Here is a 21977-nt window from a genome sequence, read left to right on the forward strand (position 1 = left end):
ACGATTTAGTCCTTGATGTATTCGTCTTGCAGGTTCCCATACCTACATGTGATTGCTAGTCGGCGGAGGGCAGCCACATAGTCGTCGATCGATTCTCCCGCCTCTTGTTTCCTCTGCTGGAAGTTGTAGCGGTCTATCGAGACACAGACCGCTGGGCGATAGTGGCTGTCCAGGTCGTCCAGTGCATTCACGAAGACATCCGTTTCCTCTGCACCTCTCTCCTTGGGCACCAAGTTCTTATAGACCCGTACCCCTTCTGGGCCTAAATTGTGGAGCAATAGTCTTTTTTTTCTATCCGGTTTGTATTCGCCTTCACTTTCGTCCTCCAGTGCCTCGATGTAATTGAGGAAATACTCTTTCCAGTCTTCCCATTTAAGTTGAGGTTCGCCTGGTCTGGTCAGGAACGGGACGGGCGCCATTAGGGTTGACGCTTGACTCGTCATTCTGGCTTCACCTCTGGGTCCTCCTTCCTGGGCTCTTTGGGCAGGCTCACCGGACGCTCCTGCGTTCCCTGCCGTGTCACCTTGGCCTCTTGGGCTGCCCGGGGTATTGTCCCTTGTGGTGTGCGCTGTCTGTGCACCCTTCCCCCCTTCCTCTGGAGTTGGGGTGTCTCCTTTGGTTGCCAGGATGCTGCCTGGGGGTTCCTGGAGCCTTGGGCCGCACTGACCTGCTTCTATGCCTTGGAACGTTCCTTTCTTCGCTGTTACGCTGCTGCCACGCCCTTGCTCTTCTGTGTGGTACCTGTGCTTCACTGGCCCGTGGATGCAGACCGTGGAGGTATCCTATGTTCTTTCTTCCTTTTTTTTTTCTAGCACCTGGTGGTGTTCGAATCCCAGCCTCGTCGCCACTGTAATGTTCTTTTCTCCCCCACAGTATACACGGAGACTTCTGGTGTGAGGAAACAGGTTTATTCATACAACAAGAAATTCCAATCGCAAAGGGCGCCGAGCGTCTGGCTATGACCAGCTCCAGCCGCCAACTGTCACTCTCCTGTTCGCGCCTTTCCTTTCATAGTCCTGCGCGTGCGCCGTGCCGCTCTAGCTTATGACGTAACGCGTCCTCGCGTAAGCGTCCATAAGCTAGAGCGCATACCACAGGGCCCCTTGCGATAATGTCCGCAGAGCCCACTGAATGCCTCCTTTCTTTGCGACCTCCCACAGGGCCAACAGCGATCGAAATTCCTCTGCAGTAGCTGGAGCCTCCTTGTTGCCTCGCACCTGTTTTGGTGGCATCTTGATTAACTAACGCACAAACCAAGTCTACCTCCGCGTCACTTCACTAAAGAAAGCAAAAGAGAGTTAAATGCTTGCCCACAATTCACTCAAATTACCCGGGGTATCAGAAATACTCACTATTCCAGTGTCCTGTGCCTAATCTAGCTTGGTACCCCCTGGCAGCCAGCCAAATCATGCATTACATACACTGGCTCCCGGTGGCTAAACGCTGTGCCTTCGAGCTGGGCTGCACCATCTTTAAATCCCTTGCCGGGAATGGCCCAGCATTCATCTCCACAAGGATTCAGCGCTATACCCCACTTGTGAACTGTGCTCCTCTCATCTGAATCTGCTTCCATCCCCGCTTTCAAACGTAAAAAACACGGTGGTTTCAGTTTCTCAGTCCTGGCCCCTCAGTTCTGGAATTTACTTCCTGCTGGACTGAGGTCAGTAACCTCCTAGGCTCAGTTCAGAACACTACTCTAGCCCTTGTTGTTCTCTCAGGCATACGAGTAAAGCATCTGTTTTGCGTCACTGTCGCCCTCCCGCTCTCAGCGCCATGAAACCTTTTGGTGTAAGGCGCTTAATAAGTCATTTTAATATAACATAACATAGCAAATCCCTTGGACTAGAGATATTAACATCAACAGTGCAAGTCTTAACTTATGAATGCCTGGCTACTGCAATTGAGAGTGAAAAGTCAATCAGCTAAGTTTCTGTGAGCTATGCGTGGTTTTCAGTTAGTATCATTCCATTTGAGGTAGAAACATTATTGTTTATTAGCAAAATGGTTTACAGTGAGGATGTATTAAAAAGATCGTAGTTAAAAAACTTTGGGCCATATGTTTCAACATTCCGTTTTGCGATTCCTAAGTAGCGATTTTTAAGGAATCGCTATTTAGAAATCGCAAAATGGTATGTATGTAGAAATTAGATTCTTTTTAGTGATTTCTTAAAATTCCTTAATTGCGATTAGCAAATTGCTAATTGCAATTAAGGAATAATTTCCCATTCATTTCTATGGGCCAGGAGGCCCATAGGAATGAAGGGGAAATGTTCGATTCGCAATTTGCTAATCACAAATTTAGAATATTTTCCAAAGGACACCCTGTTGCACCCCTGAAATCTGCATGGGTGCACATGTGGCGCACAGACATGCCCTAAGGGCATGTCTGTGCGTCACATGGCACTTTGAAAAATAAAAAAATATTCATTTTGAAAGGAATTCGCAACTTACCACCAACTAGAAGTTGGTGGTAATTTGCGATTCCTTAAGCCAATTTGCTATTTTTTTGGGCTTCTTACATTGCATTTAAGGAATCGCAAAATTTGCGATTCCTTAAATGCAATCGCAAGATAAGGAATCGCATATTTTGTGATTCCTTATTTTAAATGCAGATTTCCTTCATACATACCATTAGTCCAAATTGCATTCGCAAATGCCGAAATTCTGCAAATTTTCGGCGTTTGCGAACTCAATTTGGCTAGATACATATGGCCCCTAGAGGACAAAGATTGACTACTGCAAATGTTTTTATTTTAAAAGCCATTGAATATGATTTGCTCATTAAACGAGAAATAGAAAGACAACCATTGCATATAAGTACTGTTGCACATTAAACATAAAAAAGTAATCTGTGACAGAATAAAATAGCAAAGTGAATTAAACATCATGCAGAACTGTACAAATACATCTTCATAAATTCAACAAGGATTGCCTTTTTGTTTTTATGTTTTGTTGAAAAAACGTTAGTTAATTTGAGTCCTTCAATTTCGCCTGCCTCCTTTAGCTGTTTGTCTCTGTCAGTGATAGAATTCGCCGCATTTCATAGCGTGTGAGCTGTGACGTAAGATTGATCTGAAAATAGTATTGATTTCTTCTTCTCATCCTCTTTTGCTCTTTCCTAACCCTATTATTTACTTTGGATACATCCATGGATGCTCCCCTATGACTTTGTTTTCTTTGAGAAGTGTATAATGGCAGGTGTAGTTCTTATGTGTGTCACACATCTGCTACTGTTTGCATTTCTTTTTAACTAAAAGGTTATTTATTTGATTCATGCACCATTCACGCAGGGCCCACATCTTTGCTAGAGAGAGAAGCGTCCAGCACCGGTCTGCCTCTAGGACCAGAAATACTGGACTCCAAAGGTCAGATATTTATGGAGCATACATGGCGTTTGTGTCACAAAATGAATTTCCAGGGTGTTTGACAGTATTTATTTCTACGGTGCAGACACTCGGTGAAAGGAAGCAAATGGGTTGTGTTGGTTTTTAGGTCTCGCATTTTCCATTCCGAAGGAATGGGAAATGGCGAGAATTCAAGTGCTCAAAATGCTCATCAAACCAAGGGCTTTTTGGTGCGGTTTTCTTTGAGTTCACGTGAATCACGTGACCAAACAAGCATGCGCATCAGCCTCCCTCCCTCCTAATTGCATTTTTTCACGGCCGCCACCACATCAAAGGGCTTCTCCCAGCGTGCGGTCTGCGGCTTCTCCTCCCCTAATTATTCATGGCTGGCCGGTGGCCGGCCGTACTTTCAGTTTCCCGGCCGCTCTTGTTTTAAAGTAACTTCTCATAAATCCCAGCTTGCCAAATGATGTAGGACGAAGGACTGGCTAAAAGTGACAGGCTTGCCACAGAAAGACTTGCATCAATCATTACAATGTTACCCTCCTGTCCATCTCCTCAATATTTATATCTTTCTTTTCTAAACAACTCTCTGCAGCATTCCCTCTGTCATTCTTTCCAGCATCGCCTCTGATTTAAAAAAATAAATAATCCGGAAGTAAAGAAAGAACAAACAGAACCAGGTACATGGGGTGCAAAATAATATTAATAAATCAACCTCATTCCCACTTCATTGCTCCGTTAACTGTTCACCTCCCCTCAGCCAATGGATGCATTTTTTTATAGCCCCAAACATGTGGACATCTCTTCTTACGTTTCATAAAATGTGTTTACATTTAGCAATTGCAGATCTTGCATACTAACTGTGCCTACAATTTCACAGTCGGCTGTATAGGGAGTGCGTGCTTCCTGCTTCTCCAGCTCCTTCCTCTCTGCTGGAAACAGACAAAAGGCGCCAGTGGTGCACAACATAGACGGAGCCATCCGGCTTAATGATTGGTTTGGAATTCCATGTGTTAACAGTAAACAGACCAGAGGCGCCAGGAGAGCACAAGCCACACAGAGTTGCACCCCCACCTCCCCCTCTCGCCTTAGTCAAATGAGGTGTTTGTAACCAAGGCTGCGTCGTCTTTGGTGCGTTTATAATGTACATGGGCTGTTTGGGTTCACGCTGGGTAGCGCTGCAGCCATTGACTCTCCCCCAGCCCTACCCTCCTTTGGCTTCTATAGCGCACTGTTGTAGTACTGTTAAGGTGGGCTAAAATACAGGCACTTTCTTCTAAACTAAACATATGTTTGTGGTAATCTCTTTGTTTTAAAGTGCAAACAATGTTTTAAAATGCTGCCGCTGTTAGTTACACGAGGTGTTTGTAACCGAGGACACTTCTCCACATGAGCGCCTGCCTCTCGCACGCATGTGAGTGCGTTTCAACTATGTTTTATTAGTACCGTGCTGTGTGTTGGCTTTTTCATATGTTGTCATGGGTCTATATTTTTATAATAATGGCAGCGCTTTAGGCAACGCCACCTGCAGATAATTACCCGGCCGTCTGCTGAGGGAATCAGCAGCGCTGCTCTCGAAGAATAACACGGGGGTCCATAGCAGGGCCACGCGACCGGTCCGGCGCGCTCTCCACCCTGCTACCGGGGGCCAAGACAGGCAGGGATATCCTTAAATTGCACAGCCAACAAAACTCCTGGGCAAATGTGGTAAGGGGATAAACAAGGGCACGGCGAAAACATGGCAACAGTCACCGCATGCAAAACTCGATTGCTGTTTAATTTCCTACCCCACCACCATACACGCATACAACCACTCACACATACAACCACTCACACATACAACCACTCACACATACAACCACTCACACATACAACAACTCACACATACAACCACTCACACATACAACCACCCACACATACAACCACTCAAACAACTACACACACAACCACACACAACCGCACACACACAAACACACACATCTGTCGCCCTCACTCTATCTATTCCCCTCACTCTATCTATCTATTGCCCTCACTCTATCTCTCTATCGCACTCACTCTCTATCAATCTATCTATCGCCCTCACTCTATCTATCGCCCTCACTCTATCTATCGCCCTCACTCTATCTATCGCCCTCACTGTCTATCTATCTATCGCCCTCACTCTGTCTATCTATCTATTGCCGTGATTCTGTCTATCTATCTATCGCACTCTATCTATCTATCGCTCCATCCCCAGCATCACTCAGGGGCACCACAGCATCACTCAGCACCACCACAGCAATATGTTCTCTCAATGTTTGAAGCTTTATTTCAAATGTCACAAAAAAATGTTAATATTTCACTTCTGTTCTTGGATTTTAGTCAATGAACATAATCTTCACAACAGTTATTTACAAAAGTTTAAGCTATTGCCATTAAAAAATACAATCCCTTTTATTAAATTATTAATTAATTAAAAAAATCAAAAGCCAATGTTAATTGTAATATCAATACATCTAAGTAAAGGCAATACAAAACATGTGACATTACAAATACTAAAAGTGTCACATATGCTAAAGTTAAAAGTATTGGCATTGTAAATCACAAAACATAAATATAAAATATCATTTAAAAAACCAATAGCTCCAACTTTCCTACTGTGAGACCTATTGGCAATGCCAGTGCTTGTTATGGCAGCTACTCAGAAGAATTTATTTTTAAGTCTGCATTAATAGAAAGGCTAAAGTATCTAAAGTATCTAAAATGCTAACGTAAATGTGCCCAACACCAATAAGCATTTAGAGATCTAGGTTAAAGCTTTAAAACCTGGCTAAATATTATGCAATATTTCAATCACAGTACTGTAGGATACCTTCTTACCACCGTGGATGTAACAAGCAGAGTTCACTCAGATCCTCATCAGGGCATAGCTGCAAATCTTACATTACTGGAGCATGGCTGTCATCATGTATGTGTGAAGCGGGGACAGGCACACAGGAAGCTTCAATGAACAGATGCTTGGCAGACGTCTCCGACAGTCAAACACTTTAGACTCATTGAAATCATGTATACATCTATTACACCATGGATACTGTCCCAGCAGGCACAGCGGTCTGCAGGAAGAGTGTTGATTGGAAGGCAAACAGGAAGAACAATGACAGGGCTAGAGTGGGTTTTCTGCCTTATCACAGTTTGATGTAAAGACAATGGTCTTCCTGGGTCAATAAGAACCAGAGAGGTTTCATTCAGATTCTCTGATCAATAAAGATACTTGAGTTAGAGAAGCAATTACTCCGTTCTTGGCAGCAGATAACCAGAGTTACAACAGGAGAGTATAGTAGACATCCTTGTATAAGGTACCATGTGTGCAGCTGAGTGGTACTCACCTTGGTAAATGTGGTTACCAGTGTCCAAATGTTATTTAACATATATGTATTTTAACTTCTGAAAATAGTTTCATGTACTAATGAGTGAGACTCTCCACATAATACAATAATTGTATTTGATAAGTATTAACTTTATTCGAGTAATTATACTTAAATGTGAAACTTATTATTCATTCATATAGTTATCAATGCATACATGTATAGGTCAAGACATAAAGAAACAAACAGGAGGGGCGGAAAAGAATAACATGATACCTGCAATTTTTGCGGCTGCAAAGGACAAACTTAAAGGGGGGAAAAACCTGACCTCCATGGAAGTAGAAACCGCTCTCTCAATTGACATAAATGAAGGAATGGATGCGTTAGGGGCTGCAGACAATGGCATACATATTAACAAGGCTTCCGTATCTGCAAAAGGAGTGGCTGGGATGGCTGTAGTAGAGTCTTCCCCACCTACAATTATTAACTCAAATACTCAACTAAATCAACAAATTTTTGATGGCGTACTTTTTGAGGCAAATGTGTCCCAGATACCGGTAGAAGGAGGTGTGGGGAAAGATCAAATCACACAACAAGATGCGGATTCTGGAGATTTTTACTCCCTGTCGGAACAATCATTTCCTTCGTCCTGTGAGGATTTAGTTTCGCAATACGCTCAGCATATGAGTATGGAAGGGGGTAGTCCATCCAGTAGTATATGTTTGGATGACTCAGTGGCTGTAGATATAGTTGAGGACAGTCCATTCACAGTGCGTAAAAATATAGGGAAAAAGACAGACAATAAGGGTGAAGGTGGCACTCTGCATCAACTTCAGGATGGTTCCCCCGAGGTAGCGGACGGGGTTGTTTCATTATCACTGATTTACGAATCTATAATTGCCCTACGCGACAAGACAAGGGAGGAAAGCCAGAGATTTCAAACCCTATGTCGCAAGCTTCAGAGTTCGGTTCGCAGACTAGCCAAATCACAGGGGGACTTTGCATCTAGGTTCAACGAGGCTGAGACCCGCATTTCAAATCTAGAAGATGTGGTGGGGCAACAGAAAGTAGTGACAGAGTCACTGCAGGGAATAAAGGAGGACACCCAGTGGAAATTAGCGGTCTTTGAAAATAGAGCACGCAGAAATATTTTGAGGGTCCTTCAAGTGCCAGAAGGAAAAGAGGGCCAAGATCCAAGTAAATTCCTAGTGGACTTATTTAAGAACGCTTTTCCGGAGTTAAGCAAATGGGACTGGGATCGTTTCCCTTTCAATATTCGAGTACGCGCAGGACAATCTACTGGCAACTCGGGTGGAAAAAACTCGGACAGACCTAGGGCACTGCTAATTTCCTTCAATAGTTTTCTGGCCCGTGAGGAAGTTTTCAAACTCGCTCACCCTGACAAACGGAGATCTGGCCCAGGCTTTGAGTTTTTCGTTAGTCTGGATTTCTGCAAATATACTATGGAAAATCGTTGGCAGCTTCACCAATTAATTACACCGCTTCAGGCCAAAGGGGCACAAGTTTTCTTATTGAAGATAATATATAAGGAGCGTACACAATTTTGTACTACAGCAGGACCTGCTAAAGAATTTTTGAACAGTATTTAGAATCTAGTAAAGCTTTGGTCAACTGCTCAATCGTTCACCTGAACCGGACTATACAATTTAAGTAATGATGTTTGTCAAATTTGGCAGTCTCCTTTGCTGGCATGTTTCCCTTTTTTATTCTTTTCTTTCACTCCCTAAGGTTTGAAGATAAGACAATGTGGGTTGATGATTATGTTTTTCTCGCAGACGTAGTTTCTCCTGCACAAATTGAGGATTATTATTATTATTATTATTATATTTCTTATATAGCGCCAGAATCAACCCCTGAAGGGGTATCTCCGCGCTTGCCTTGGGAACCCGTCCTGGTTTTTCCCTGTGAGATAGCCCCTACAGGGCATCCCAAGGTGAAAGCCAGGCATCCCACCGCGGGGGCCGTTGTGGAGATTAAGCAAGCTTAATGCCCAGAGCTGCAGAGTGTGAACCCATGATTAGGTCAGGCACCGAAGCGAGAATTATCGAGTCCGTGGACATTTGAGCTCAACACCCTGCCGCGTCGGGAATCAAACCCTGGTCCCGGTTCTGACCGCTGCTTCAGGGTCTGCCTGCTCTAACCAGTGAGCCACACTTCTCCACTTCTCCACAGGATAATCTGGCTTTGGATTCTGAAGGCTTGTGGGTGGGGATAGGGAAACTGCCAGCCGGCATCTGCAGGACCATAAGTCATAAAGCCTCATTAATGGGAAGGGGGGGGAGTGGGGGGTTTGGGTGTTTGGGTTCGTGGGTGGTAAGGGAGGTTGGGTAGTTTTTGATGGCGGGGTAAAAGGGGAGAAAAAATCCACAGTTTCAGATTAAAAAAAAGAGAGTTAATAAAAAGCATCAAATGCAGCAAAAAAAATGTTGTGGGGTAAAGGTACTGCTTAGATGTCTCCAATATCATTGGGAAACCTTACTGGTGATCGATGGCGTCTAGTGATATTCGACTATGCTCTTTAAATGTTTCAGGTTTAAATAACATTAATAAAAGAAGGAGGGTAGCTGCTGAGCTACGTTACATTCACCCGGACATTGTTTGTATTCAAGAGACACATTTGCCATGGAATAAGCACCATTTGTTAGCAGAGCTGGGATTTTCTGTTCTTGTCTCTTCACAACAAGCAGGATTGACTCGGTGGGTGGCTATCATAGGCAGGGCCGGCTTTAGGGCGGTGCGACGGGTGCGACCGCACTGGGCGCTGACCTGTGGAGGGGGCGCTGGCCTGGGGGAGATATGCGTTTAGCAATATCCTATGATTGGAGAGATGAGGGCCACTTTTGCCCGGTGGTAGTGGGAGGAAGCGGTCATGTGGCGTGGGGCCGCCAAAAATTATTATCGCACTGGGCCCCATTAGCACTAAAGCCAGCCCTGATCATAGCTAAAATGAACATGTTTACTGTCCGTCGGAAATTAGCAGATAAACTTGGCCGATGGGCTATAGTTGAATGTGCTGGGAAGCTCAGGAGTGTTACCTTATGTAATATCTACGGGTCTAATTTAGATGAGCCAGCAATTCTGGAAGAACTGCATATGGAGCTTACAACATGGTCCACCCCTTTAATTATTTGCGGCGATATGAATATTAATTTAACCGGCCAAGATCTTGTGGGAAGGATAAAATGTTATAAAGGCCGAAAACCACAGGTCTTTAAAGCTCTCTCTAACATATTAAAGGTTTATGGCCTGGCAGATGTATGGAGCACACTATTTACAGCAGACCCGGGATATACTTTTTACTCTCACCCTCATAAAAAGAAAGTGAGGTTGGACTACTTTTTTATGGGTATCGCGTACTTGGCTAGGGTTAAAATGCAGATTTACCCCAACATTGCATCTGATCACTCTCCTATTGTTTTAATACTTTCTGGGTGGGGGGAAATGGGCACTTTTTAAAAATTCTCCTTCGACCGGAAGTTGTGTGTGAATGATGACTTTATAGAGCATATGTCAGGGTGGCTAAAGGAATTTTTTGCCAACAATAGGGACTCAGCTAACATTAGTATTGTGTGGGATACCTTTAAAGCTTGTTTTAGGGGGGAGGTGTTAAGCTTTGGGTTATCTCAACAAAAGAAATTACAAACAAAGATTGAGATGTATTATCTGGAGTTGCAACTGGCCGAGGAGAAATTGACGCAGGGTATTGCTGTACAGGGCAAAATAGCCAATTTAGAGGATGAGGTTGCGAGAAAAAGGGCCAAAATCTTGGGGTTTGGGATAGTGAGAGTGCAAGAAAGTATTTGACACAGAGGAAAATATGTCACGAATATGGTGAATCAGTTGGAAGATCCTTAGCCCTTAAACTACGTATGAATGAAGCTAGTCATAATATTGCTGCTTTAAAAGACAATGCAGGTGTTTTAAGGTCTGATCCAAAAGAGATCTTGGCTATTTTTCAACAATTTTATACCAACCTTTATACTACTCAGCAAGGGGGGGTTTGTGGAATGAATACCGACTTCGTTTGGGGAGCTCTTTAAATTAGATTCAGCATCACTGGATATGTTGGATGCCCCGATAACGCTGGATGAATTAACAAACGCAGTGAAAACGCTGGTGATGGAAAAGGCTGCGGGCCCTGACCAGCTACCCGTGGAGATATATAAAGTTTTTTTTGACCATCTAAAAGAGATGATGTTGGCTACGTTTAGGGTGGCTCAAACTGGGTTAGCACCAAAGACATTGGACGAAGCTGCAATTGTAGTTTTTAGTAAAAAGGGCAAATAGCTAGAGCTTCCTGGCTCATACCACCCTATATCACTTTTACATTGTGATGGAAAAATATATTGAAAATTTTTAGCCAACCGCCTCTCTAAAGTTATATCTTCCCTGGTATCCCAAGATCAACACAGCTTTATACCCGGCCGGGGGACGGTGACACATATTAACAAAGTATTTACCTTGTTTGATATAGCGGAGGTAGAGAGGCGTAAACTGGGGCTGATCTTGCTAGACGCAGAAAAAGTGTTCGATCGTGTCGAATGGCAGTACTTATGGTTATTAATGGAAAAGTTTTATGACAGCATTGCAAGCTCTATATGCGTCACCTGTAGCTAGAATAGAAGTAATTGGATCAACCTCAGAAATAGTGCGGATTACTAGAGGCACGAGACAGGGGTGTCCCTGCTCTCCTCTACTCTTCGCTTTATATATCAACCCATTTATCGTAATGCTCTCCAGAAGTCAGGTTATTAAGCTCTTTGTGGTACGCAGTATCCCCTATACAGTATTTGCATATGCGGATGACATCGCGATAACATCAGAGTACCCGGCTTCCGCAATATCGGAGATTGAACGGCTGGCTGGGAAATTTGGTCAGATGTCTGGATACAAGTTGAATGTTATGAAAACGCAGCTTTTATGTACTGATACTGTGGTATTAACTGATCCAAGAGTCGTGGTGGAAGCCACATATTTGGGGGTAAAGATCCGGGCCTCAATGACTGCAGTAGTGGACGCAAATTGGGGATCATTATGTAGTAATATGGCAGACTCTCTGCAGAGGTGGGGGAGGTTGCACTTTACCCTGATTGGGTGAGCAAACATCTTAAAAATAAATATTCTACCGCGGGTACTATACCTATTTGGAGCAATGCCGTTAGAAATTTCGCCAGCTCAATTGCAGAAGCTACAGGCACTGTGTTCTAAATTTTTAGGGGCCCTGGGAAACCTCGAAGAGCCATGAGATTTATGTCATTACCAATTGCAAGGGGTGGTCTAGCAGTACCTGATTTTGCCCTGTATTATTATGTTTGTTTTCTACAAAAAATGGCTGTATTACTGTGTGGAACAGGATGAGGGTAATATAACAACAACAACTAGCAGCTCCATCTTTTATTTAGTTTTAGGAATTGAAGCTAATCGCAGTCTATTTCGGGAAATCGAATGGAGCTATTGCAAAAGAACCAGGTTCAAGACCTTGGATGCAGCAATAAAACGTGGAGAAAAGTACGCAAACTATTTGACCTAGGAGCTCTTTCTTACTAAACTCCTATGAATGCGACAAAACTGCTTCCATCTATTTTTGGTGACAGGGCTGCGAGGGGTTGGCAAGATAGAGGAATAGGCTTGCTTGGAGATTTATATGATCAGAGGGGAATCATTAAACAGTTTGGAGATTTAGTAATGGTATATAATTTACCACAGTCACAGTTTTTCAAGTTTTTACAAGTATGTGATTTTTTGTTAAAAAGGATATTAAAACTGATTTCAAATCCTCTGATTAAGGCTATTAGGTCACAGAGCACAATAGGAGTGATGTATAAAAATTTAATTTCGTGTAAAAAGGATGATTTGGAGAAATATACCTCACAATGGTCAGTGATATTGGGAGAAAATGAATCTGACATACTTATTGAAGATGAACTTATAAGATCAAAGGAAGTTCTCTTATCAGCAAATCTAAAAGTTCAATGTTTTAAAACTTTATTCAGACTGTATTACACACCAGCACAGATGCAAGAGTGGGGTAATCGCTATGATGGTAAATGTTTCCGTTGTGGGGGGGGGGGAAACGCTGATATAGAAGATATTTTTTTCAGCTGTGTTAAATTGAATTTCTTTTTGCACGACATCGAACATTTCCTATCCATTATTTTAGGGGATACATTTCACATCATTCCAGCCTTGATGCTTCTAGGGATGGGGCATTTAGTTACAAGAGGGAGTATTTTGTACAAACACCGACTGTTTTTTTTTGTTGCAATGACTGTGGCCCGTTTATGCATTGCGGGGGACTGGCTATGCCCTGAGGCACTAAGATTTGAAGTTTGGAGGACGAAAATGTATCAAGTAGCCAGCCTGGAATTTAAGTTATATTTAATAAAGGGGGCGAGGAAACGCAAATTAGGGTTGATGATTTGGGATCTCTTTTTGGCCCATATGAACACCTGATTTTATGTACTTCTGATTTACGATTATTATTTATGGTCTACGAGCAGTCATCTTATCTGATTGTTGGACCTGTAATATTGTTTGTATTACCCTTGATATGTAAGTTTTGCACTCCTGGACTCAATTTGTGTATTAGACACGTATTTACATTTGAAACTGTGGAAATAAATGAAAAAAAAGAAAAAAAAGAAACAAACTACGGTTCATACTAAGCATCCTCGAAGGCTAATACATTATGGATAAATGCGCCTGGAATGAACTGGTCATGCCCACAGCCTTCATGTTTTCCAGAGATGAGGAGGAGGCGCAAGAAAAAGACTTACAACGCGGACTGACTCTGTAGTGTAGTATCAGAGAGTGAGTGCTTGGATAGTATCTGTAAACATTTCCAAAGACGTTAGGGGGCAGTGGCGTCTCAGAAACCAGACTCAGGTGTTTACTTATTTACTCTGGTAGCACAACTCCTCTCTTGGTTACAAGGTCAACACTATGGCCCCAATTAGGGCCGGCTCAGAAAAGGGTGAGATATTTATTCTGACTGATATATTATGAATAATGCTGGGATCCTAATATTTAGGGTGCAATAAATAACACCCAATTGCGATGAATGCCCTGGAAAAGGGGCGGAATATGGAAATTTCCCGCAACAAAATCTGAACATATATATATTTATCTGGCACTTTTCTGACAGTAGATTTTAACAGGTTTTACCTTCCAAAATTCACAAAGGGTGTGCAAGGCCTATGGCACAGTTTACAATTGTGATATGTGCTGTAACAAAGGTTATTTGAAATAGTACATATGTGGTCATCTTTAGTAAGTGCACAATATAGAATATGTTTGAGAAATGTTTATTAACTTTAAAATGTGCCTGTGATATGTTATGATCCACGTTTGCGAAGTGATTCTTTTCTAAAAAAAAAAAAAGGCAATATTTTTTGGGCCTCCTGATGCCACATAACACCTCCATCTGTGATGCCTTTGAGCTGGAGAGGCCAAGTGTAAAGATCTGCCTGGTTCTCTATCGTGGTTTTGTGGATGTGCACCCTTGAATGATCTGGTCTCAAACCTCCTGTGTCTGACTGTGTAAGGTGCTAGTGTCAGCGCCCTCTGTGAGCCTGGTGTGGAATGCATCCACAGACTCCTCTGAGCCTTGTTTCTCTGGCCACAGTAAGGATCGCTCGTAGTCTGGGTTTGCTAATGGAGTAAAGCACCGATTGAGCAGTGCACAATAATGGCAGCCCTGGCATGTCCTGGTACAGAAGCCAATGCACAGCTGTGCAATATGCAAGAATTATGGGTGCATTTGCATCCCCAATGTGCCACCATGGAAAGGGTATGGGGCAGTCAGTATGGGAGCAGAGCCAACCTGTGAAGGTACAGGGAGCACAGCTGGAAACAGTTGTGTGGCTGGAGTCACCAGGGAGGAAGAAAACGCCTGGTTAGTTTACCTTCACTTTAGTGTGACTGGGAGACATGACCCGTCCAGGGCTCTCTGTGGAGAAGCAGATCAACTCAGCAGCTCGAGCATGGCCGTGGACAGGCAGCAGCATCTGTTGGCCCAAGCAGTGGACATGTAAGAGCCACGCCACACGCAGCATAGGGCACAGTCATCATGCCCACACGTTCACAGCAGCGCCACTGAAAGCTGGATCCAGTGATGGAGAGGGCAGGTGGGACGGCTGTGGTCGTGGCGCGAGAGCTGAATGACCCGGCAGCATTTGGCATGGTAGAATCAACCGCAATGGATCGCACACTGCTAGCCCCTCCTCCGGATCGCCCCCAAGGACTCTGGTACATATAGTTCATGAGTGGTTCACCTCAGTAGGTGAAAGTGAGTACTTGTTGTTGTGAAGATCCCTAGACCCGAGACATGGCCCAGGTCCCAGGATATCCTCCCTCATCAGTAGAGAACGTACCTGGGGTGGAAAAGAAGGCCGCCAAGCAACCGTCACTGGCCTCGATGCCTAACCGGCACGCAGGTGCGTCGTCCAGAAGCTCGTCAGCTTAAAGGCTCAAGGGAGCCCATTTGTAGAATCAACCGCAATGGATCGCACACCGCTAGCCCCTCCTCCGATCGCCCCCAACTATCTACGCGCAAGGGCGCCATTGGAGTACACGAGGTTTGACCTTACACAGTGTAAGGTTCCCCAGTTGACTAAAATAACACCACAGCCCTGTTGTAGCTTAGGCTGCAGTGTACAGTGAGCTATTCATAGTATTGGTCATATTTATGTGCAGTAGCTCCACTTGATGGGTCGCTTCCATGCACAGACATGAAGCACCAGCGAGTGACATTCTGGGCAGCAGCATCTGTCTGACAAGACAATGTCCCCTTGCAAATGACCAGCCTGTATGCCAAGTGACTGATGTGATGAACTGCCCCTGTCTCTGTGCCAGAGGGAAGTGAGAGCTGCAGCTGGGGCTACAAGATGGTCAGCAATGGAGGAGGATCTGGGTGCTCTACAAGGAATGGCACCTTCATCACAGCAAAAAAGGGAAATGATCTAGAGGCCAGAAATAATTCAATGTTCAAACACCTAAAATAATTCACAATGTAGACAGCTGTGACCTGCTGCTACCTGAAGGTGAAGAAGACAATAGGGTTATTTGGGAGAACCAACAATGATGTGGATGCAACAAAGGCGAGATCCAGGGAACACCTCAGCTACACCCAACCCAACTACCACCACCAGCGGAAAGCATGGAGGGGAGCATGGTGGCCAAGGGAGGTGCTCACTCCACCCTCAACTCTCTCCATCACAATGACTATAGGACTATGGACTACTTTGAAAGTTATGGATAGTTATGGATGTTACTCTTCACCCATATTTACATTTTTGTTTACTTTTCATACTTTGAGGATGGGTGGTGTGCACTGTCCTGTATGCACAGAGGGAAAATACAGAATGTATTCTGCACTGATAGCAGTCTTGATGAAGCCCATTAGTTTGAGTGTCCAGGCACTCAATGCCCGCAGCAGGTGCATCCACTTGTCACATTGCTTAGTTCAGAACACTCATGATTGCATGGGGCTTCTCACCTATGTGGACTGGCTTGGGACACAAGAGCTGTTGAATATACACCTGAGCCAGCGCTAACCCCTAAATATGACCCAAGGACAGAGATCATTTAAAAACACAACAATTTTATTAGCAACAGGGCCCATCCCATTTTACCCATTAGGGGCCATATATATCAAGGTACCAATTTGCGATTCTGGAATAGCGATTTTTAAGAAATCGCTATTTCAAAATCGCAAATTGGTATGTATCAGGAAAATCGCAATTTTTTTGCGATTTCTTGATATTCCTTAATTGCGAATTCGCAATTAAGGAATACTTTCCCATTCATTTCTATGGGCCAGGTGGCCCATAGGAATGAATGGGAAGTTATTCTCAATTTGCGATTCACAATTTGCTAATCGCAAATTGACAATAATTTCAAGGGTGCAGGGGTGTCCAAAGGAAACCCTATTGCACCCCTGAAATATGCATGGGTGCACATGTGGCACACATATATGCTCTAAGGGCATGTATGTGCGTCACATGGCACTTTGAAAAATGCAAAAATGTGCATTTATCAAGGAATTCACAACTTACCACCAACTAGAAGTTGGTGGTAATTTACGATTCCTTAAGGGAATTTTGCTAATTGTTTTGGCTACATACATTGCATTTAAGGAATTGCAAAATTTGCGATTCCTTAAATGCAATCGCAAAATAAAGAATCGCAAATTGTGCGATTCCTTATTTTGCATGCAGATTTAGGTGATACATACCATTTTGCGAAAATGCGTTCACAAACGCCGAAATTCGGCGAATTTCGGTGTTTGCGAACGCATTTGGGCATGATACATATGGCACTAGATCCTTGGAGAACGGGTGCTGGATTAGGGGGGTTTTATTTTGTCAGTTTTGTATTCACAACTATAATTTCCTAGTTATTCATCATTTCTTCTTTTTCCTCTGGTGAACGGACCATTAGTTGCTAGTTTTAGTGATTATGGCAAATCTCAACTGTTTATTACCATAAAATAACGACAGACTCTGGCTTCAGGTTAATCATTTTATCTCAATTTTTCAAGATGCAGCATCATTAGAAATACAGTGCCACACAACTCACACATGTAAAATTCACAAAACAGTGCATATAATTGTGACATAAAAATCATATCAAAGCGGAGGCTCATAGATATAAAGAGGATAGTAACAAAATTACAGCAAACATAATTTGCATAGAGAAATTTCAATAGAGAATGCTTAATGAGATCGTACCCATTCGAAAAGAATAGGAAACCCACTTCCCTGGCCAAGGTTTGTGGCAGTGGTCTCCTGAGATATGCTCAGAAGACAAAGATCATAGGACAGGTTCCACAGATAACTCTAAACTTACTTGAAAAAACGTTCTCCCATCTATCTCGCTAATTCTCAGCTCCTCGGACGCAGTCTCCACCCAAAGCACTCCCGAAACTCATCTCGGACATAACTGGCACATGCATCAACGTAGGCTTTTGCGATTCCTTTATTGCGATTATTAAGGAATCGCAATTAAGAAACCGCAAAAGCCTATGCATAGAGGAATCGCTATCAAAATAGTGATTCCTAAACAGTCCTTAATTGCGACTCACAAATTGCTAGTCGCAATTAAGGAATGCTGTCCCATTCATTCTTATGGGCCCCCAAGCCCATAGGAATGAATTGGAGATTGCATGAGCAATTTGCGAGTGCCAGTAGGTACTTGCAAATTGCTCATGCAATTTCAAGGGTGCAAGGGTGTCAAAATGACACCCTGTTGCACCCCTGAAATTGATCTGTGCACATATGTTGCGCACACACATGCCCTTGTGTGTGTGCAACATGAAACTTTGAAAAATGCACAAAAAGTGCATTTTTCAAATTTTTTGCAAATTACCATGAAGTTCAACTTCATGGTAATTTGCTACTCCTATTAGCGAAAACGCTAACTTTTTTACTTTAATGCATTGCATTTAAGGAATATCAATTTGGGATTCCTTAAATGCAATCGCAATTTAAGGAATCACAATTTAGAGATTCCTTAAATTGCGATTCTGAGAATCTGCCCGTTTGCGACCGGTTTTTGCTTTAATGCATGTGCCTGTAAGTCTGTAGAATGTATTGCAGTTTCCAACGATGTGCGGTGTATGTCATAACTGGGGACCCCAGTTCTACCCTAATTCTGGGCTCCCAGACACGGATTTGTTTCAATCTTACAGCTAACTCGAACTGGGATTGGTTGGCCAGGGAGGAAGAAACATCTCACCACCAGGTTCTCATCAGTAATCCACCCAAACTGGTTCTTAATGCGAGTATATTATTTAAAATTAATACAATATCTATCTTTATTGTTATACATGTTTACATTCGAAACAATTTAATACATGTTATATTTCAACTTCCGAGTTGTAGTTACAAAAAGTCCATGGCGATGCAGGTTCCCACGAACACAAGTTTTTCACTTTGAACTAGACAATAGAGTTTCAATCAGCTCGGCCATGACCAAAGTTCTGCTTGACTGTGTAGGTCTTCTTTTTTCACGCAGGCGCAGTTCTATTTGGCTCATCACACAACTGCTTTCACTACATCAATTGCAGCAGCATAATTTTTTCAACAGGCCCTTTTTGACTAAAATAAGCAAACACAAGAAAGTATTAGTTTTAATAATGAAACTACATTCTGTTTACCGCCACCATTCTAATAACCCATATTATTTATTACCTAGCATTTGCGATTAGATAAAAGCGATTTTCCTGTTAATTTTGCACAATGTGCAAAATGTGCAATGTACAACATAGCATAACTAAAACAGTCATGCACACTTTCCCTGTTCTCCAACCAGGCTGCATTACAGCCTGCGTGGAGAACATGGCCAGGCCCCCATTCCCTGGAACCGCGACGCTCAGACCAATCACAACTCTGCATTGCAGTGTTGTGATTGGTCCAGGGAGCGGGGTGCTTACCAATCACAACACTGCATTGCAGCGTTGTGATTGGTCAGGGGAGCCTGGCTGTGCTTCCAGTTCCTGGAGTCTGATGGAGGAAAGCAGGAGCAGAGACGCAGGACCAGGCGGCAAGATAAGTGTCCACTACTAGCATATAACGTTAAAATACATTATATGACAAGGAGGGCTCCTGAATAGTGGCAGATTGGTATGAGTACTAAGTGAGAGAAACACAACATTTAGTAATATAAACATTTTAGGACATTCAAAACAGGAGATGTGAGAGTGTATGTGCGTTTTTGTCAATGAGAAATCTGACAGACACCCCGCCCTATATGACAGAAAGCACCTGTACACCACTGTTTATAAGAAAATACATTTATTAGGGGGGTGTAACACTCCAAGCACCCCCCCTGAAGATACGCCCCTTGAAAATATATATTTTTATGTGCGAAGTCCTTGGCCCTGACTGCGAAGTCTCCACAGTCGTAAAAGTTCTAGGAGTAAAATTAATGTTGTAGTTTGTGAATAAGAATAAATAGTAAACTTACACAGATATGTAAGTTTACCTTGGTGAATCAGGCCCTGAGTGAGGAGACACCGGTTAGTGTCATTATTTCCTGCTCCAGTGTATTTAAGCAGTAATCATGGGTCTCTTGATTTGTCCAAATGTGATCACTTGATGTTGAGACCTTGTAGTGTCAGAGGAACCGATCTATATCAGCATTTAGTATGAAGTAAAAAAATGTTAAGTGAGCTAAATCGGCTGATTTAGAGGTTGGAGTCATAACCGTGAGGGATGTCTCACCACCTTATTACATGTGCATTATATGGGAATGCTCTTGTAATTAGGGTGCAGGAAGGTGTGCAGATGTCCCCCATCCCCCTGACTCTACTTCAGGCTCAAGGTCTCCACATGCACTCACAGGCCACAGTATTTCCCACCAATATCAGTATAATAGGGCAGGTTCCATGCGTTTTATGCATCTGCACACAAACAAATGATGCTGTTTCGCACAGACAGGCACAGTTCGTCCCTCAAATACCTACCAGTACGGTTTACGTATGCACAGTTATAGTTACTGCAGGCCTCTTGTGTACTGTTTAGTACAAATCTGTTGCCTGGCCCCATGTTGGTCACAGTGAACTCCTCATACGGTGGAATCAGCACCTCTGACTCGTCAGGGAAAGCGGAGCAGTCCTGAATGCTAGCTCCAAGGGAGGTTCTTATGATGAAGAAGGAAGTGTTGCCAAATACCTCTGCTGCTCCTCTATCCAATGATGTTGAAGCAAAGTGGCCAAACCTCATTTTATTTTTTGATCCCGTCGGTGGCGAAAACTGAAGCCCACTCACTCCCCTGTAGACAACCCTGGCCTCCGTGTTGCATCTGTCTTTTAAGAGCTGGAGAGCTCTGGTCAGGTAGAAGTGCAAGGATTTGAAATGAAAATTGTTAATGTAATATTCTGTGGACTGGCCGCCCACCCGGACAGCGGCGTTGAAGTCCCTGTAAATGCCGTTACCGGTGTAGGCCAGCACGGCCACGCCGTACTCGTCTTTGAAGCCCTTGGGGAGGGGGAGCAGCGTGCCGCTCTTTTTCTTTTGCGCCCATTCTTGTGTTGCCCTCTCCCATTCCTGCCTTAACTGACTATTTCCGGACAGTTCTTTTTGTAAGAGTCCCTCTGTTATGATTCTTTGCTCCATTGCATCAGCACAGCCTTTGTACTGATCATCAAAGGAGTTCGGCGCCATGTCGAGCACGATTACGTTTGCCTGCTGGAAAGAGATGACAGCAGAATTAACACTGGGAGTGTATTGAGGCTGCACAGTACATTTACAACATGGCATCAGTAGGGCAGTGGCACAGTACAGGCACTCTAGGCCTCAAAGCAAGAATGGAAAATGTTACCTCATCCCTGCTCTGCTACAAAATGCAGCTTCAACTGGGGGGCAGTGGGACACTCACACCCATGGGACCTGGTGCCACTGATCCTGCTGCGCTATTGATAGCTGCCCCCTGGTGCTAGGTAAACCTTTGTATTTTGGAAAGTATGACATCTCAACCAGTTTTTACTGCACTGCTGCCAGATATCGCCTCTCTCTACACTGTGACGTCATTCTTTGCAGCTGTATCTCCACCCTAGGGCCTTGGGTGGGATCTCTCAACACTCAGCACTAACAGGCCAGTTTATATCTTGGCAGGCAGGCAAGTAGATTACTCCATCGCCCTTATGTAGTTCCCACCTGCCAAATTTAGAAACGACTGACAGGCTGGGGGTCATTCCAGAAGCACTGTTAGGAACCGTTGTCAAGGGAGCACCTGTCAATGCTTTTTTAAGTTTGACACATGGTTCCTTCAACTTGACATAGGAGTCCATCAGACTTATTTTTTTTTCCAAAAAGGAAATCAAAAAACATAATTTCACCCTAGCCATGGAAGATATCTCTATGGCGAGGGGGGCATTAGACAGTTTTCACTGCCCCTTACTGCCATGGTTTCATCCAGGAGTCTTGAGACCGGTAGGGGTGAGTAGTTCGTTTCCCACTCCCTGTATTATATAAACGCAAACTAACACTACTTCCACAGGTATACTACAGCGCCCAGAGCCCATCACTTTACAGCAATGAGCTCACGATTTAGGCTCTCAGTTTAATCCCTGAGTCTTCAGACCAGTAGGAGAAAGTAGTTCGCTACCGACTCCCTATATACTCTAAACGCTTACTAACACTACTTACACAGTTATACTACAGCGGCTAGTATCCTACATTGCCCAGAACCCATCACTTTACAGCAATCAGCTCGGTTTCATCCCTGAGTCTTCACACCGGTAGGCGTGAATACTTTGCTTGCC

At 43.6% G+C, this 21977-nt stretch overlaps 1 protein-coding gene and 1 long non-coding RNA gene across 2 annotated transcripts in view; both read right to left on the reverse strand.

The window, feature by feature from the left end:
* Positions 1 to 6019: 6019 nt before the first annotated feature.
* Positions 6020 to 21977, reverse strand: part of LOC147693537 (uncharacterized) — a 36420-nt gene continuing 20462 nt past the window's right edge. Inside the window, exons 3-4 of the long non-coding RNA XR_015299258.1 lie at positions 13375 to 18810; positions 6020 to 6967 (exon numbers count right to left, since the gene is read on the reverse strand). This is a non-coding gene — a long non-coding RNA (uncharacterized LOC147693537). The remainder of the gene's footprint in view (positions 6968 to 13374; positions 18811 to 21977) is intronic.
* LOC147693538 (ecto-ADP-ribosyltransferase 5-like) lies at positions 20107 to 20877 on the reverse strand. The gene has a single exon (XM_086933573.1). The coding sequence runs from the start codon at positions 20875 to 20877 to the stop codon at positions 20107 to 20109; it is 771 nt and encodes a 256-aa protein (XP_086789699.1).

The sequence above is a fragment of the Lissotriton vulgaris genome, chromosome 8 (assembly GCF_964263255.1).
Source record: "Lissotriton vulgaris chromosome 8, aLisVul1.2, whole genome shotgun sequence".
NCBI classification, from domain to species: Eukaryota; Metazoa; Chordata; class Amphibia; order Caudata; family Salamandridae; genus Lissotriton; species Lissotriton vulgaris.

What these genes read in the sequence shown, in the direction of transcription:
- LOC147693538 (XM_086933573.1), bottom strand. Translation starts at nt 20,877, where the DNA reads ATGGCGCCGAACTCCTTTGATGATCAGTACAAAGGCTGTGCTGATGCA.